General features: G+C 45.8%; 1 protein-coding gene across 1 annotated transcript in view; it reads left to right on the forward strand.

Moving 5' to 3' along the window:
* DENND2C (DENN domain containing 2C) overlaps positions 1-18272 on the forward strand; it is a 57922-nt gene that overhangs the window by 12604 nt on the left and 27046 nt on the right. The window contains exon 2 of the mRNA XM_083508731.1: positions 16821-17773. Coding sequence (XP_083364857.1) covers positions 16980-17773 — 794 coding nt within the window. The 5' untranslated portion in view covers positions 16821-16979. The remainder of the gene's footprint in view (positions 1-16820; positions 17774-18272) is intronic.

Raw genomic sequence — 18272 nt, forward strand, 5'->3', positions numbered from 1 at the left:
CCCATGCACCAAGAGGTGAAAGCGTAATTAAAGTTTAGGTACAGCTTCCCTTTTATAGTACAATGCCTCTCCCCCCCGCCACTGCTCCTGTGAGTGAATTACCCTGGTACAGTGTCAAGATTCTTTTCGCCTTTTGTGTATTTATCAAGTCTTTTCAACTCTTATGTATTTTGTGTGAATGAGGAAAAGAGAAAGTACTGCATGTTAACCAGGCGCTATTCCTAAGTGACATTTTGAATTCCCTTAAACAAGTTGCACCAAGAAAATTATTAGTCTCTTGAAGAAGGTGTGGGTCTAACTTGTGTTTAGAGCTGTGTGTGGGTAAAAGTGCTAGTGGTGGGAAAATGAGCTGGCAGGGAAAGGATTAAGCATCCTTGTGTTGCTGCCCCCTGCCAAAGTTGGTTTTCCTTTCCTGATCATTCTTCACCAAGCTGTTTTTTAAAAAATCAAAAATAATATTGGGGTGTAATATATATCCACATGCAATATCTTTGTTGGCTCTAAAGTTCTTCTAACTTTGGTCTTGGTGACTGGGGTCATCTGATCCCCAGTAATGGAAGGAAGCCCTTGCAAAATTAGGACTCCTGGGTTTCCTGGTATTCCACTGCCCAGAGCATTCAGGTTGGGGTCCTTCAGGAAGGGCAGCTCCTAGAGATGTTTATAAGTTAACAATGGTGTTTTGCATTGCCCACCATCCTTTGTGTTGTCCTAGAAGAGGAAACAACTCAACATAGCCCAGTAGGAGAAATATTCCTGAAAGAATTGGGAGGGGAGGAAGACAATATGTTACTGCATGCAGTGCATCCCACCCCAGATCATTGGAAATAGATGGTTGATGGAGAAAGAAAGTGTTGCACTCTTTCACTGAGAATCTGCAGTTGTTATACACTCTATACTTCCCCTGTCCCACCGCTGTCATTTTTCCTGTTAGTGACAGTTAATGAATGCCAGTGTGTTCTCCATAACAGGACAGATGGTAGCCTTGGTTGGGGTTTGGTTTACATTTAGAAAATGTAATGTGGGTGAAAAGGCTAACCTCCTCCTGCAGTGTCCAGATCCTCACCCCCACTCTGGCTATCTTTAAAAGATATGTAAAGACATAGGAGATTTGTGATCAGATCTCCAACATTTCATCTAGTTTAACCCTACTGTATGTTTCTTTTGGCCGAAAGTATTGTACCTATCTATAGGAGCTTCCAGACTGTTACTGTTTTGGGTGGGATTGAATTGCATACTGGCAAATTTAGGTCGTGCAATTATAGTTGATTGGGAGCTCTTGCACAATAAACCTGCTTCCCCAAAAGATTGGACTTTTTTCAAGAAGGATTGTGTGAGAAAGTTTTAAGACAATAGTAGTGTGGCTGGACTTTGGTATGTAGTGCTGCAGAATACGTTTGACTGCTTCCTCTTCTCTCTTATCTTGGCTAATTCACCTAATTCCTTGTTCTGGAAAAATGTTAGGTTCCTATATAAATAGTGTGAATCCATATGAGTCTTTGTTTCACAGGTCTTAGTTCCCAAGCCTATCGAATATTTATTTTGGGTGGACAGTCTTCTCCACTTTGAACATGGATACATTGTGTGTGTATTTATGTATGGATCTGTTTAATCAGGCTTCAAGTGGGGAACTGACACATTTGTGAGGTTTTGAAGTCTGGGAGTGGTATTCAACTAAATTTTATTCAGCATGGACCCACTGAAATTAATGAACCAGACTAAGTTAGGTCCATTAATTTTAGTAAATCTTAGTTGAATACCACCCTGCATTTTCCAAACGATGAACCTTGGTTGAAATTTGACACGGCAGTTCCATGCAGTTCTATAACATTACCTCCTTGCATTTCTGAGAGGAACCTGCTGCAAAAGAACTTGGCCTTTACCCAGATAACTCTGTTCCTGTGACTGCCTCAGCCCACATCCCACTGATTGATGGGATGGAAGAGCTGTCTCAAGTCGGCACTCATGTAGTAATTGGTGCATCCCTGGCCACGTTGGTGCACTTTCATCAGGCATGAGTGATCGGTACTGTCATTTCACTATGGCTGTGATGCAAGCCTCTTGTTTACAGTATTTAGCAATTCTTGCTACTTGCAACTTGAAGACGCATCACAGGAAGTGCTGTTCAGCTCTTGTCCTTGCCTGGGCTGGCAGAGGTGAATTACGTGCTTCAGAGCCAGCATTTCTCTTCCTTGATTCATCCATAACCAGTCATCTTTGGTATTTGATTTCACTCTTTCCGTAGCCACATGGGGCAACAAATGTTCCACTGAGAGGGTGTCTTGGATTGATACCAGCTTAGCTAAGGCCTTTTTCTTTTTTCTTTTTTGTTGGATTCGATGATCACCAAAAGAAACTGGGACCTTTGTTCCTTGAAAAGGCAAGTTGAGATGACTCTGATATTAGCAATGGTAGGAAGTCAGTGTTGGCTTTTAAAGTGCTGAGGGTTCTTCTGATGCCGTACTTATGCAAGGTCAACGTAAAGCATTACAAGATCCATGCTACATGCCCTGATTAGTTAATGTTGTGGGCACATTCATTGCTATACAATTGCTAAAGTTGTGAACCACGTCTCAGTGCCTGGATGGGCGATCATTAACAACTTCAGGTAAAACAAGGGCAGCCAACATTTTTGGACCAAGGGCTGCCCTTCCGGGGGCCGCATGCCAATGATGGGTGGGGCCACTTTCACTTGCACATAGCTTGGGGCAGATGAGCAGGAGCAATATTATTACTCCATCTCCACTGATCAAATGATCAGTCTTAATGACGAGGGAGGAGTGATTTGCATCTGTGTCAGGATGCTGGGTTTCACCCATCCCAGTGCTGTGTCGTCTCTATTTTTTCCCCACCTTATTGCTGCCACTGCCAAACTCAGTGGGGTCTTGAGAGGATCAGAAAAATGTGCTTGTGGGGAGGGGTTCAGATTAGGTTCCTGAATTATGAATTCGCCACTCCTGACATAAACCATTCATTGTTGAAGTTAAGTGGGTATGGATCAGTGAGTGCACTGAGAGCCTTGTATAAACTGCTCAGAGTTTTCTAAAGGAAGAGTGGGTTATAAGAATAATAAATAGAGGAAATGCATTCTGCTTTGTGTAGAACAGGGGCAGGGTAAAAAAATCTGTAGGTGTCCAGCTGTTGTTGAACTCTAACTCCCATTGCCCCCTCCAGCACTGCTAATGTTCAGGGATCATGGAACTTGTAGTCTAGCAACATCTGGAAGGCTGTGGGTTCCCCATCTCTGATGAAAAAGCTAATCCTGGAGCTATAATTTTGAATGGTGACTCAGCAATTTTTCTCACTGTATTTCACTCAAGCAGGGTTGAGAGATCTTTGATTAGCGAAAGAACCTGACCAATCCTTGCGTATATGAAATACTCTGTTGCATTTTGCAGTGGGCAAGGGCAGTGTTTGCAGCCAGGAAGAAAGCACCAGGATCTTAAACTGCTGGTTAGGATGAGTGTTGTGCAGTCAGATAAAAGCTTAGCTGACCTCTTACTCCCATGGGAGACAATGTCTTCACAGAAGGCCACTGTGCACAACTGCGCCTGTGGGGCTTGTGTAGGCTGCTCAGCATGCCTGTGGTTTGGCCAGAGAACATTGGCCTTGCAGCTGGCAGGCTGATTTCATTTGTTTTATTCTCACTGAGACAGAATCTCTTATATCAGGCTATGGACCAGTGTGCAGGTATCCCAGGATACGAAGCAGCAGCTGCTGCTTTAAGCTTCCCCAGCCTCTCATGGCAATACAAGTAGCTTAGCGCAGAGATGGTGTGGGTGCACCCAACCGGACACAGTTATCTAAATGTGGATTTATGGTCAGGGCCAGCCCAAGATATTTTGCCACCTCAAGTATAGGACAGGATACATACAGAATCTAACTGGACTTGCAGTTGAATTTTACTTCAGCAGTGTAAATTGGATAGCATCATCCACTGTGTCTGAGAACAGCGCTCTTTACCTTAGGGGGCACAGAGTGGGCTAAGTGGCACACCCAGTGCTGCCTATCATCTTCACCATTCCTTGTGTCCCAGCACCTGCTTTCTGAGGCAACAACTTCCCTCTTCTCAATGTTAGGGTCAGTCCTGCTTCTGGTATTGCACAAAACAGATTCCACATTTGTATCGTGCTCATACACAGCCCACTCACCAACACCTGCCTTGGTGTAAACACTGCTGTAGGCAGCCGGTCACATAGGTTGCCCAAGTTACAAGCCCTGGTAGGATTGGTGGGATAGGAGACAGTTGATTTCTGGGGCAGATTCCTAGACCGGCGTGTCCAGAAGAATAGTGCCAGCCAGGAGCTGGTGGAATAAAGATGCAGGAAAGCAGAAACAAGGAAGGAACTCCTTGATAAAGACTAGGGAGCAACACAAACAAGGCCAGAGTTTGGCTGTGTCCCAGGCAATGAAGGAGCCAATGGCTTCCTGAGGAGGAAGGAGTTCTGGAACTTGCATTCTAATAGTTCATTGCATGCAGAGCAGGAAGATTCCCGGAATTCTGTTGATCTCTCATAATATGGAGGTAAGTACTCTGGCACTGAGAGAATTGCTGGTAAATGCCTCATTAGCTAGAGAATGTGTGGGGAATCTGTGGCCCTCTGGATTTTGCTGGACCCCAGCTTCCATCAGTTGCTGCAAACATAGTCAAGGAGTGATGGGAACTGTAGTCCAGCACTGTCTGGAAGATCACATGTTCGTTTCTCCTCAGCTAGAAAAAACCTTCTTCTTTGACGATCACTCATAGCCGAGTAAGATAGTCTTCCATAAACACGGTTTTAACAGTGAGTCCGTAAGTGATTGTGGAGGCCAGTTCTGGATCCCCACGTCCTTCCACAGTGGGGACATAGGTTTCCAGGCGGGAGTTGATTATGGTGAGGGTTTGCCAAATGTTCCTTCCTCTTACCACGTTTCTCCCTTTCGTCCTGTGGTCTTCTCTGAGCAGTGATGAAACACAAAGAGACTAGCTTGAGGTTGGTGGTGATAAGAAATGAAAGGGGAAGATTAAAAGTTCAGTTTCCACTCTGGTTGCCCTCAAATAAATGGAATCACGGGTTCAACTCACATGATACTTTTCTCCTGCACACAAGCAAACTCTTTTGTCCCTGGGATCATACTCATTTGGTGGGATTTTGTGTGTGCCAATCCTAAGCAATCTACATGCATGGTTGTATAGATTAACCTCAACATAAACTGAGCAGTATATAAATAAGCATCTCCAGCCGTTTTCTTAGTTGCTGTGGTTGAATAGGGCCTACCACTATTGTACAAATTATCGCCAGTTGTCCCTATCCATTCCTGCTTAATGACAGCTGCGGATTGTTCACATGTAGGAGCAACATCCTGCAAGCAGGGAGATAAAGGGAGTAACAGGACAATTGTTTCTCTGCTGGGATAAGTCTCTTGTGAATATGCGTTTCCTGACCACTGGTCTCAAATGAAGCTGAGCTTTGATCTTAATGCTTCTCTTTCCTCTGCCACTTTGCTGAGTGATCCTGCAGACAGCATCCCCTGGGGCTAATGGCCTGGCTTTGAAGGATGGGTTGGTTGTGTTTCACACCTTGCCTCTGAACTTCCATGTTGGAGGAGTGGCAATCCAGCTCCTTTGTGGATATAACTAAGCACAACTAAAGAAAAATTGATTTGAGCTGTGTTATTACCTCTAACCCCCATTCCTCTCCTCCTTCCCCTCTTCCCCTTTCTGTTCTGTCATCTTAGTGCAAGTGTTGGGAATTAGAAGACTGCTAAATATGTTGTTGTTGTTAATTACATTTGTATACTGCCCTGTACCTGTAGATCTCAGGGCAGTTCACAAGTCGAAATAGTTCACTGCAGAGGTAGGGAACCTGTGCTGCTGGATTACAGCTCCCATCATCCCTGAGCATTGGCGATGCTGGCTGGGGCTGATGAGTCCAGCAACATCTGGCAGGCCACAAATCCCCTACCCATAGTATAGTGTCATGTGTTCAGCTGGAGGCAAAAATGGCAGAGAGCAGCATGTCTGAGAAGGGGTTCATGTTTACTCAATCTGATTTGTTTTATGTATAAATGTTTCGCTTTCAGTACATGGCCTACCTGTGCTCAGGAAAAAAATACAAGGTTTTGCTGCAAGCCTATTCCAATTGATATGATTAGTCCCCTGGAATAGGATTCCTCAAAGTGGAGCTTTGGATGCCATATTAGTGATGGTGGGAAGCACAGTGGATGAGAACAGGTTGTGTTGGATAGGCTTTAGTCACTGCACAGCAGGGTAGGGTGGAGGAATTTGGGAACATTTAGCTGCTTTTGTTCGTTCTTCTACAGTTAGACACATTTCTCAGAGGCAGGCAATCTTTCCTTCTCTCAAACAGTTAAGCACCACAACCAAATCTGAAAAGGGAATCTCAAAAAGTGACTTGGAAAGCTAACGTGGTCACAAGGAATCAATTTGTGCACATTCTGCTGGCTTTTGCAATTGCAGCCTGGTAATATGAGACGGTGTGTACGTGTGTTAATGCTTTGTTCTGTCATTCTGCTGTGATAGCAGGATTGCTGCAAGGGAGGGTCATGCAGACGCAGAAGTGCCTTCATTGGGTGGGCTTGACCTCAACAATGAGGAAAGCAGCGATAGCCAATGATGCTGGCAGCAGTCTCATTTTGGAACTCATGGCTTCAGGAAATTGAATCCTTTTGGGAATTTTCTCATGGAAAACATTTGAAGTGTGTTCTGGCTTTCAGCGCTGGAAAGATATTAGAACTGCCTGTCATGTGGCAAGACCACTTCTCAGCTGCCTTCTTTCGGGCAAAGATGTCAGGAAGGGCACTCTGTTTTTGAGACCCCGCACAGCTGCAGGTGGGTTGGTTGTTGTTGTTTTAATGCATTGCTGATTCATCTCCAGATTTGTGTCATCATTGTTGATGGAAGGCATCACCCATTACTCATTACTGCTGCTCAAAAACCAGCAATGTGAGGCGAACCTCAAAAAGTGTTGGGAAGCTTGTTTGTTGAAGCATTTGAGAATGAATTTGTTGTGCTGAACCTGATACATTTTGAGTATGATATAACTCAGAATTGAAGACTATGGACATTTAAACTCTCCTGCACGTGATATGTCATTAATTTGAGAGAGACTTGTCTTCCCTTCCTCATGAAGACTCCGCAGGACTGCATTCCAATTAAAGAAATTTCAGTTGATTTAATTATATGAGTTAATTCGTTGATTGATCTATAGACCAAGGATGGAGAACCAGATAGTGTTGGGTTACAGCTCCTTTCATCTGTCACTATTGGCCATGCTGAATCGGATTGATGGGCCTTGGAGTTGAAGGGCCACTGGTTCCCCATTCCCCATCCCCATTTATAGATTAAATTTGGATATGGTTAAAAATAGTATGTTTGAAATTAGAAGCATAACTTCCATTGGGCTATATCCAATGAAGTTGTACCATTAGCTTAAGAATTTCCACCTGTTCAATGGTATTTTGTATCCCCACCCCAGTTTGCTCCAAAGGGTGAGGTATCTGTTCTAGAGGCGGGGAGGTGAGGAGAGGAGATTTGCCTGCACAAAGGAGAAGTCATTATGCTAATGGAATAACTTTGTTGGCTATATCCCCCCTTTTAAAGTAGTGCATAGATGTGACTTGGAGAGGCATTCTCTCTCATGTGAGGGATAAGGGGGGTGCCTCATTTAAGGTGTAACATTTGTGATGGATATATTAGTATTTAAACATCTGTAGATGGTTTAAGCTGGGGGGGTCCCTTTTTAGCCAAATAAATGCTTCATAAGTGATTAATTAGATGAACTGATTGGCTCTACTGCTGCTGCAAGGAACACCCAACTACTGCAGCAAAGGAAGGTGACAAAACCAGCCCTCATTTGGCATCATTTTTTTCCTGCCTTTAGGACAGGAAGGCCTAACTTTTCATACCAAGTGAGCTGCAAAAGTGTTTGGACATTGAACCCACAGGCCACACACTGCCTTGCCACATGGGGCAGGGGGTTGAGGCCAAACATTCACGCCTCCCCCTACCCTCACACTGCCATGCTAGGTAAGTGAGGCCCTGGACTTTGGGAAGGATGCTCTGGCAGTGTCCTAGAGCCTTCTCACCTCCTTCCCAAAGCTGAGAAAGCACTGAGGAGGCTTTGGGAAGGAGAAGGGAGGACTCTGACCCTGTCAGAGCCCTCACAGCTCCTCCCCCAAAGCCAGCACCTCACTTACCTGGCTATCGGAAGGAAGTGTGAAGGTTTGGAGGAGGCATCAAGTGTTGCTGAGGGCCACCCAAAAAGGCCTCAAGGGCCGCATGTGGCTCTTGGGCCATGTGTTGGACCACCCTGCTTTAGGAGAACATCAGTTGCCAGCCATGGGGGACAGGGACAAAACCAGCTGTCCAGTTTTCCAACATCAATAATTTCCCATATGTTGATTTTAAATGTTTGTTATTTTTTGTTATTATTTTATTTACTTCATTTATGAATTGCTTCCAATGAGGCATTCTGAAGCAATTTACACTTCAATAAAAACATTAACAGAACAACTGCATATACAGAAATAGCTAAAACAATACACACACACACACACACACACACACACACACACACACAGTCATACCTTGGGTTACAGACGCTTCAGGTTGCGCATTTTCGGGTTGCATATCGCGCCAAACCTGGAAGTACTGGAACGGGTTACTTCCGGGTTTCGGTGCTCGCTCATGCACAGAAGCGCTAAATCACGCTTTGCGCATGCGCAGAAGTGCTGAATCGTGACCCGTGCATGGACAGACACAGTGCTGCGGGTTGCAAACATGCCTCCCTTATGGATCACATTTGCAACTCGAGCGTCCACTGTATATATGTAGATAGATAGATAGATCAGAAAGCAAAGTCCCCACCAGAACACCTATATCCAAAGCAGTGATGTTCCCTGCAGGTGCTGCGTTATGAAATAAAAGACATAGAATCATGCCAGATAGGGCTGTAATTTTCTTAATTAAGGGAAAATACAGTCATAACCTAGATGACTGGCTGTTGTAACTTCTCCATGGTATTTCAGGAAGCCTAAGTATTTAAGAGCACAACTTCAGAAAAACCTATCTATGCCACAAAACATTGTAAATCAAAAAGCTCAATATTGTGGAATCAAAGCTGAACAGGAAGCACTAGGTTCTGTCTGTCTGAACAGAACCTGAACATTGTAGTCCTCTCTCTCTCTCTCTCTCTCTCTCTCTCTCTCTCTCCCCCCCCCCCCCTTCTCGGGCAACAGCATTTCTTGGTATGTATCAGATTAATCTGGATTAGTTTGTCTCCAGGAAGAAACCTGTTCTGAACCAGCAAAACTTGCCACAAGTTTCTCATCTGCAGCCTTCAGTGAGAAGGTCTGAATCTGATGCTCTCCTTGGTGCACTTACACTGGTCTTCAAGCTGGATGAGCCATTGAGAAACATAAGCAGCCAATCAGTCAGTTGGTCATATAGTCTGTCTGGCAATGGTGCTTCAGAAAGGAATCTTTCACAACCCTATCTGGATGTGTCTGGGATTGAACCTGGCCCCGTAAACTTTTGCGTGCTAAGATTGTGCCCTACCTCTGTGCTACACCCCTTTTAAAATTGCAACGCCATTATAATAGAAGGAACTTTATTATTACAGCTGGGGTTTCCCCACATGGAAACTAACATAGGAAATATATGACGGGGTGGGGGGAATCCCCGCATTATTTAGTAAAGAGACAGAACACTGATATAGCTGTATCAGCTCTTGTTCTTGGATTCTGATGTATCTGTTATATATCTGGTTCAGCCTCACCTCAATCTGGGAGGGTCTTGCCAGTTGTTAGAATAAAAAGTTGTGGGTCAAATATATGGGGTGGGGAACCTGTGACCTTCCATATGTTGCTGGACTCCAGCATCTATCAGCCCCAGCCTGCATGGTGAATGGTCAGGAATGAGGGGAGCTGTAGGCCAGCAATATCTGTAGTCCAGCCTTCAGACTCGGAAGGTTGCAAAGTTTATAAAAACATTTGTAAGGTTGCTGCTGCTTAGGGTGTCCTATTGAAGGAAATATCTGAGCTGCATCGCTCAGAAAACATTTGGGAGAGACTGCATTGAATTCTTTTGGAGCGGTTGTCTGCCAGTTTGTCTGACTGCATGTTATAACAGCAACGCTCCTTTAAAATCAAAGACTGGGTCAGCTGCTCTCTGCTAGGCACATTACCAGAAAAGAAAAGTAGACAAAAGTCACTTGCCTTGATGGCAACCACAACTACTTAGTCTGCAAGCCTGTGCAAGTCCAGATATTAGAGTTCTATTCTTCGCATTGGGTGTGGTTTAATAGACGCCCATGCAGGGCTGTGCCTCAAGCAAGAAGAATAGCCAGCTATTTTAGTTAGTTAATTCTCAGAGATAGATGGGAATGTGAGGGGAATGTGAAGTATTTGGGAACCTTATAGGTTTCCAAGAGTAAATCACTAAATACGAGTTGAGAAGCCTGCTTTGAGAAAGAAGTTTTTCCTAAAGTTGTGAACAGCCAGGCAGTCAAGGACATGTCATAGTCTGGAAAATGTCCTTGAACAGAGGACAGCTGAAGAATAGAGGCAAGGAGGTGCCAGGGGTTCCTCATGCCTCCTGTAGATTTTGGGTGCAACAAAAAGCCTGTTCTTTTTTCTTTTTTTAAGCTGTTAGAGTCGGGGCGATGGGGTTGAACATGTACCGTGTGCCCAGGTTTCCAACAGCAATTCCTGTAGGCTAGTTCCATCTTGGAAATGATTGGTGCCTGCTGTTTTAAGTGAGCTGCTTTGGGAATGCATATGCCAGGAGGAATCCTGGAAGTTCTCCCCCACCACTGCCAGAGAAAAAGGGTGGAAGACTTATGTGCAAGAAGGAGTTGGGTAGAGAAGGGGAGCACCAGTTGGGGGCCAGTGGTGGCTTTTGCCTTGAGTAGCTGAGACTGGCTCTATATCTAGGGCTTCATTTGTGCCAGGGTTTAGCCCAGTGCCAGAGCTGGGTTTTGGAAAGAGTGTGAAGTAATGCTAAGTAGTGGCTGTGAGCAGTTTCCCTTCACTAGTGAGTAAGCACAGCCCACCCACCCCACTCTCCACCCACCTACATGTGCACCAATCTTCATGTATCTTTCCTTTCAAAAGACGATTCAAGGACGCTGGCTGCCTGCAGTTGGAGGAATGGGAAGAACTTGCTTATTAAACCTAAACTCCCCCTCATTCTGCACATTTGCTGCCAAGGAGCTGGGCTTCCACCACAGATGGTTGGGTCTTCAGCCAGTACAAAGCTCTGGCAGCTCTCTTTTTAGAAGTTGGGCACACTGTCAACATAAACCGTGAGCATCTTGGTAGAGCAGCCTTCAACAATCTAGTACCTTCCAGATACTATTGGATTACAACACCCAGCAGCCCCAGCAAGCATGGTCAGTGGTCAGGGATGATGAGCAACAGGTTACTCATCCCCACTGCACTGATTCCTTACTGAATTGATTCCTTGCTGGTATTCTCTAGGCAGCTATGCAAGAGGAGGAAGAGGGAGTACTGGGTGAGTAAATGATAGAGGGAGGCGAGAGACAAGATGGAGAACTAGCATTTGATTTGCTGGTGTGCTGATCTGACAGTTCAGCTGTGATGATGGGCTTGCTGTGCTGTGCATCTTCTTTTTGAATTAGCATCTTCTTTTGTCATATTGGAGAACTCTTTGAGGACTCTCATAAAAACAACAGATCCCAGGATGTATTAAGAAATTATAGTGTCGTTAAACCGATATAGTTAATTGGGATGGGGAAAAACAATCGTAGCTGGCTTGTGTGTATTCTCAGTGGAATTACTGTATGTGTATAAATGTTGCTGCTGCTTTGCCTTTGACAACATTATTGAACAAGGAAGACCCTCAGTTTTCTCGGTGAAACTGAAGTAACATATTTTGGTGGCAAGTAGAAGAGGATCAAGGTCTAAATATATTTCGGTGAGAAGAAAGGCTCCCCTTTCTTGCAGAGTTCTTTGAGAGTGTGGTGCAGGCCACTTGCACTGGATCAAGCCCCATGCAAAGCTAAGCTTTGAAACTGTAAGGCTCATATGAGACACAGATGTGGCAGCTCTTGTTTTTGCACAAGATCTATGAGGCTATATCATGTTATTTTTTAAAAAAATGGTGTCCTGTGTTGTTACCTGTGTGATGTGCTGCAACCTGTAGGAGCTGAACCTGCTTTACATGGTATTACTACTTGACTCAGCTTCTCACGCTCAGCTCCAATCAGAAGATAAGTTAACAAAGATCCACGTTGGTGTTTAAGCCATAGTAATTACCACCACTCTACTGCATTTATATCACTGTAGGTACGCAGGGAGAGCTAATTATTGCATATTAAGAGCACTGTCCCTGTAATGTAGCATATGTTTTCCTTTGTTTCACATGGCTTTTCAACCTTTGATGATGATACTGATAAAAATACTTAATATTTACTTTAGGACAAGGGTGGGGAACGTGTGGCTCTCCAGATATTGTTGGACTCCCAACTGCTTTAGCCAGCATGGCTGATGGTCAAGGATGATGTGAGCGGTAGTCCAACAACACCTGGAAGAGCACAGCCCCCCCCAGCCTCCCCTGCTTTCAAGTGCTTGAGCTGTTTCATGTACATTAGCTTAGTAATCCTTACCAGAGCATTGTAAAGTAGGCCAGTGTAATTATTCCCATTTTGCAGATGTGGGTGGATGGAGCTGAGACTCGGACTACATATTATCTTGACAAATACATATTTCCAAGGTCATGTTTGCTGAGGTAATGTGGGGGTAGAGATAGCATTTGCATGGGGTGTTTCGGTAGGAGAGAGTGCTGCTTCCCTGATTAAGTCTTACAGGATTCCCCGCCCCCTCAATCAGGCTTGTTTCTGGTTTTGGACCCTGGGCAACTGCCTAATAGGGACTGATGAATTATTATCAGGGAGTATCTATAGTGGGAGGTCTGACTAACAGCAGGTTCAAATGTTTACAGAACCTTCTTTGACTCTGCTGAAGATGTCAGCATGGCAGAATCACCTCCATGATAGTAATAGTTGGAAATTGCTGTAGGATGCCTTTGCTGAATAAGGTGTGCTTGCTTCCGTCTTTTAGATGAGGCTGCTTCCCTTCAGAGGAGGACAGTTGGGAGGGGAGGCAACAGAATGGGATGGGGTGAGAGAGCAGAACTTACATGTTCAGCAAAACAACAGCAACATATCATAAAATTCTTTCTCTACTGTAAGCACTTCAAGCTCAAGCAGCATGCCTGAATGCTCCCACATATAAAAACAAAAACCTCTTCTACACAGAAAGATATATCATCACATTTCCTGATGCCAAACTGCATGCAGCACCCCTCTTTTTAAAAGTGGAGGAGTATTTTTTACATCAATAACACATATTGATAGGACATCCCTTCCCACAATATGAAATGGTACAGTCTCTGAAGGTTACCTGGTTTTGCTGAGTGTATAGATTAGCCAGTCTTCATTTTGTGCCACTTTTCTAGGCACAGGTATGGGCTTTTTTAAGCTTTGTGTCTGAGTGTTTGGTGGTTTTTTGTTTGCAGGCGCTTTCCCTAGGGAACCCATGTCTTACCGCTGAATCAGAACAAATGGCAATCTTGTTTTCTGCAGATTGTCTTTTGCTATGATTCAGCAGTAAACTGAGGGTTTTCCCAGGGAAAGCACCAGGACGGGTAGAAAAAGCCACTTGGACACGCAGCTTTAAAGTGCAGGTGTGTGTTTGGAAAGTGTGGCACAAAATGAAGTCTGGATGAGCCCTATGTCTGGCTCTGAATGGAAAGAACAGGATGGAGAGGATTTGTGCCATATTACCGGGGAAGGAAATGGCTGGGCAATGTCTTCAGGCAGACAGGCAACATGATGAACATTTTGGGGTATTTTGCAAGAAGTTGGAGGCTGTTCTCACTATTTGGGTTCCTTTATTTGTAGTCTCTCCCCCACCGCCACCCCAGCTAGCCAGACCCCTTTGCTTCTCTTGGGCTCCGTGATCTCTAGAGATGTCAGCAGCTGTTCCTTGGGGAGGGGGGAGAGGGAATTATCACTCAGTGCCAGCCTGTTACTTTGGGGAGTGGCCACATTGCTGCTGCTGCTAATCAAGGCCACACGAGGGTGTGTGGAAGAGGCCGACTCCCAGATGCTCAGGATGCTTTGAGGCAGGCCTATTTATAGTAATTTTCTGTGTAGGACTGGAAAGGAACCTCCTGAAACCCTGGAAGGAAGGGAGCCCCAGCTGCTTTGCAAAACAGCACAGCCTGATGGAGGAGGGGAAGGGCTTTCTTTGCCTGTCAGGGTGGGTCTTGCAAAATGGTGGGCATTTCCATCTGGGTCAAAGCACCGGGCAGCAATGTGGGCAGCCATATGGGTAGGTGTGGGGTGCCTGTCAAAAAGTAAAGCTAAAATTCAATGCAAGGAGTTCTCCACAGACTGGATAGCTCCCACTGTCTCTAATGCCCTTGTCCTAATCAGGACTAAATTAGCCATGGCTCATCCTAAGGAAAATGCTGAGGGTCTTTGTCATTTTAGAACCCCCATCACCAGCACTCATCTATACAAGTTTCTAGAGCTCCCAGTTAAAGAGGGAAGCTTGGAAACGTGATCTGTGACTCCTGAAGTCTCTGAAAGTAGGAACCTTTCTGCACCTGAGGCTTTGCTCAGTTCCCCCTCCAGGTCTCTCTTGAGTGTTGGTAACAACCTGGTAGCTCTGTGAGCAGAGAAAGGGCTGCTGGCTTGAAGACCTCTGCTGCTGGTTTATGCCACTTCTGGTGGGTGGTGCAGTTGTTGTTGGTTGTTTATTTGCTGGTGTCAGAGAACACTTGCACTGGTCTTGTCCTATGGAGATGGGAAAATATTATGGGTGTTTTGTTCCTGCAGTGTTGTGCAACTGCCCTGGAGAGTGCAACCACAAAGATATATATTAGTACCGGTAAGTACGCTGTAGCAAACCCCAGAACACCTGGTGCTCTTTCTTCAGTTTCTTTACCTTAAGGGCTTACAAGAGCATCTTGGGCAGCCTTCAGAGGATCTTTACTGGGATCTGAAGCAATACTGGGCCTGGGAGGATTCTTTCACCCACCTGTGCAAATGATGGGAAAACACAGCAATCGTCCTGTCATCACTATGCAGGGTGTGGGGCAGACAGAAGCCTGTGAACCAGCTCTGTTGGGTCCAAGACTCGCCTCTGCCACCTCCGCCTGCAGTGGCGGTGGGTGGTTTCCATCACTGTCTCGCCCTGTTTTCCTGTTTGTGAAATGCAGACAGCATCAGCCTCCAGCTGTGCCTTGGGACTCAGGAGGCCTTGTTAATCTTTTCAGTAAGTGTGCCGAGTGTTGCTGAGCAAAAGAAGACTGTGGTTGTGGTGGGATTTCACACTGAGGAAAACCCTGGTCTCCGCTTGGCCTCCAGTCCAAGCAAGTACTTGCACAAACTCTAGGGCTGCAGCTCGTTCTGTTGTAACTTAGTCGCCTTTCAACCATGGTAGTTCAGATCCCCAAAATCTGATGGTGGCAGAGGTGCTGCTTTCCCACTGCTTTCCTCCCCCCCCCCTCCTGTTGAGGATCAGTGGTAGACAGAGCTGGAGTGAGCATGGGTGGGGCAGAGCCAAAAAGGAATGAGTGGGGCCACCCCTTCTCTCTCTTTCTGACACCCCCTTCTCTCTGTGTGTCTCTTTCCTTCTATCTCCTGCCTTCCCCGCAGGCTGCCAAGAGAGGAACAGATCACTCTTGCCAGTGGTATGAATTGATTCCTTGCAGAGAATTCCGCCCCCCCCATCTCCTTTCAGCTTCTCCCTTCCATATCCCACTTCTTGACTACCCTCCCTCTGGGCTCCCCCCTATTGCCCCCCCAATTAGACTATGGGCTGCAGTCCTGTCCCCCCCATGCAATTCCCTGGCTATATTCTGCCTCCATTGTTGGAGGCTGTGTGCCCTTGAATGCTAGTTGCTGAGAATTACAAGTGGGAAAGTGGTGTTGCACTCAGGTGCTGCTTACAGACTTCCCATAGGCATCTGCTCAGCCAATGTGAGAACAGGATACTGGACTAGACAGGCCACTGGTCTTTTCCAGCAGGCTCTCTTTATGTTGCCCTCAGTTGTGCAGCCACCCAATAATATGCAGTGAACTAGCCAGAAGTTTCATTTTTTTTTCTTTGCCCTCTCCCTTTTCACATTCTATTCTCTTTACTTCCTGGATTGAAAGAAGAAAGGCTTTTGCATAAATACCTTCACAGTAAGAGCACCCGATAGGTTGTAACAGCAAAAGGAACATAGAAGCGTTCTGTAAAATGAGAATAATAATGACGTTTCAAAATGCCAAGTGTTGTATTCATTAAAAGGGTTGAATATGTAGTTAGTAGTTACGAAAGGTGGCTGGGTGCAGAGTTTCACCTGGCTGCTTAATTTCTAGATCTGAGGGAAGCTGAAATGGGTGAGGTATTCAAAGCCAATCCCTGACACAGCTTGGGAATGTTAGACTTCCGTTTATTGCTCACGCTCAGGAAGTTATCACCTTATGTGCAGAGGCGCACATTTGCTTTGGTTATTTAGGTATATGCTTAAGCTTTTAAGGTATACCTAAAAATATAAAATGTGTGAACAAGGCAAACATGTGGATTGTACACTTGTCAGAGAGCTGGGACAGGCTGGAATTCCAGGTCAGGTGTACATTCAGTTGGAAATCTGGGTTTCCTGCAATGTACAGAAAGACCCTTGGAGTAATTTAAACAAACCAAGAGTGTCTTGTGACACCTGATGGATGGACTGGTTGATTGTGTCCAAAGCATACGTTTTGCACCCCTTCTGATGGATGTCCCGTTTCTCTCTTTTTCTTCAGGGAGCCGTCAGAATATGTTTCCCCTTTCAGCACAGTTGTTGGATTACTTTCCGAACTGGATTTGACTGGAAACCCTCAGCACCTTGACTCTGGAATTACAAATCTCACTTACTGCAACTGGGAGGCAACGTGCTGTGATGTGAACTTACGTTGCCTGCCATGCACCCCACGGGCAGCACAGATCCTGGCTTTTCCCGCACTGCTGTGCAAACCCTGTCTCGTAGCCACTGCCGGAACATAAAACAAAAGATTTCTCAGTGGGAGGGTCGGACTCAAGGGGGTTGCCAGGAGGAAAGACAGAAGCCCCAGGACTTTGGGGTCAAGTATGGTCAAGAGAGCAGGAGACAGACGGTGGGACTTGGGCACAGCAGGCATTCAGAAGGACTAGCAAACATTCAGAGCCTTGGCTTAGATTTCCGGGAAAACTCTCGCCTCTGCTGTGTGACTGAGGAGGAAGAGGAGAGGCTCCAAGAGGCTCCAGAGAGCCCCTTGGTTGAGCAGCTCCCCAATGGTGTTATATCTGAAGGAGAGGATGAGGCGGACTGGCAGGGGGAGAGGCTCCCTCCAGGGAACTTCTACACCTCACGGGAGTTGTGGAAACAGATAGAAGCCCTTCCTCCCGACCAAGTCCTCGCTATGGCTTTGGACCTGAAAAGAAAGCGGGAAAGCTGTGGCTCAACAGAGAAGGAGCTGAACCTGGCTCCAACAAAGAGCTTGGAGAACATCTACTGTGACGTTGAAGGTCAGGAGGGGCGACCAGCCATCAATCCGGTACCCAAACCACGAAGGACTTTCCGATACCTGTCTGAGAAGGACCACACAGATTGCCCTAATGGAGGCTATGCCGAGAGGAAGGTACCAGAACGTCAGTCTAATGGTGGCTGTCCTGCCTCAACATCCCATGACACTGGGCAGAAAGTGGTCAGCAGAGGAATCCGAAGCAGATCCAAGAGGTGGGTGCCAGGTTGATTTCTCTGGTCCTCTTATGCAAGTAGGTAAAAGTAAAGGACCCCTGGATGGTTAAGTCCAGTCAAAGGCGACTATGGGGTTGCAGTGCTCATCTCACTTTCAGGCTTAGGGAGCTGGCTTTTGTCCACAGACAGCCTTCTGGGTCATGTGGCCAGCATGACTAAACCGCTTCTGGTGCAACGTAACACCGTGACGCAAGCCAGAGCACACGGAAATGCAGTTTACCTTCCCGCCAGAGTGGTACCTATTTATCTACTTGCACTGGTGTGCTTTTGAACTGATAGGTTGCTGGAAGCTGGGACAGAGCTCACCCTGTTGCGCGGATTCAAACCGTCAACCTTCCAATTAGCAAGCCCTTGAAGCCCAGTCTAAGCATACTCTTCTCTCAGTTCCCCCCATTCATTCTTCCATCATCAGGAAATTGGAAAGGTTCTCCCATCTTTTAATATTTCTATTCGCAATTGTAACAGAAAAAATGGGGGG

The sequence above is a fragment of the Podarcis liolepis genome, assembly GCF_965112155.1.
Source record: "Podarcis liolepis genome assembly, chromosome: 6".
Taxonomy (NCBI): Eukaryota; Metazoa; Chordata; class Lepidosauria; order Squamata; family Lacertidae; genus Podarcis; species Podarcis liolepis.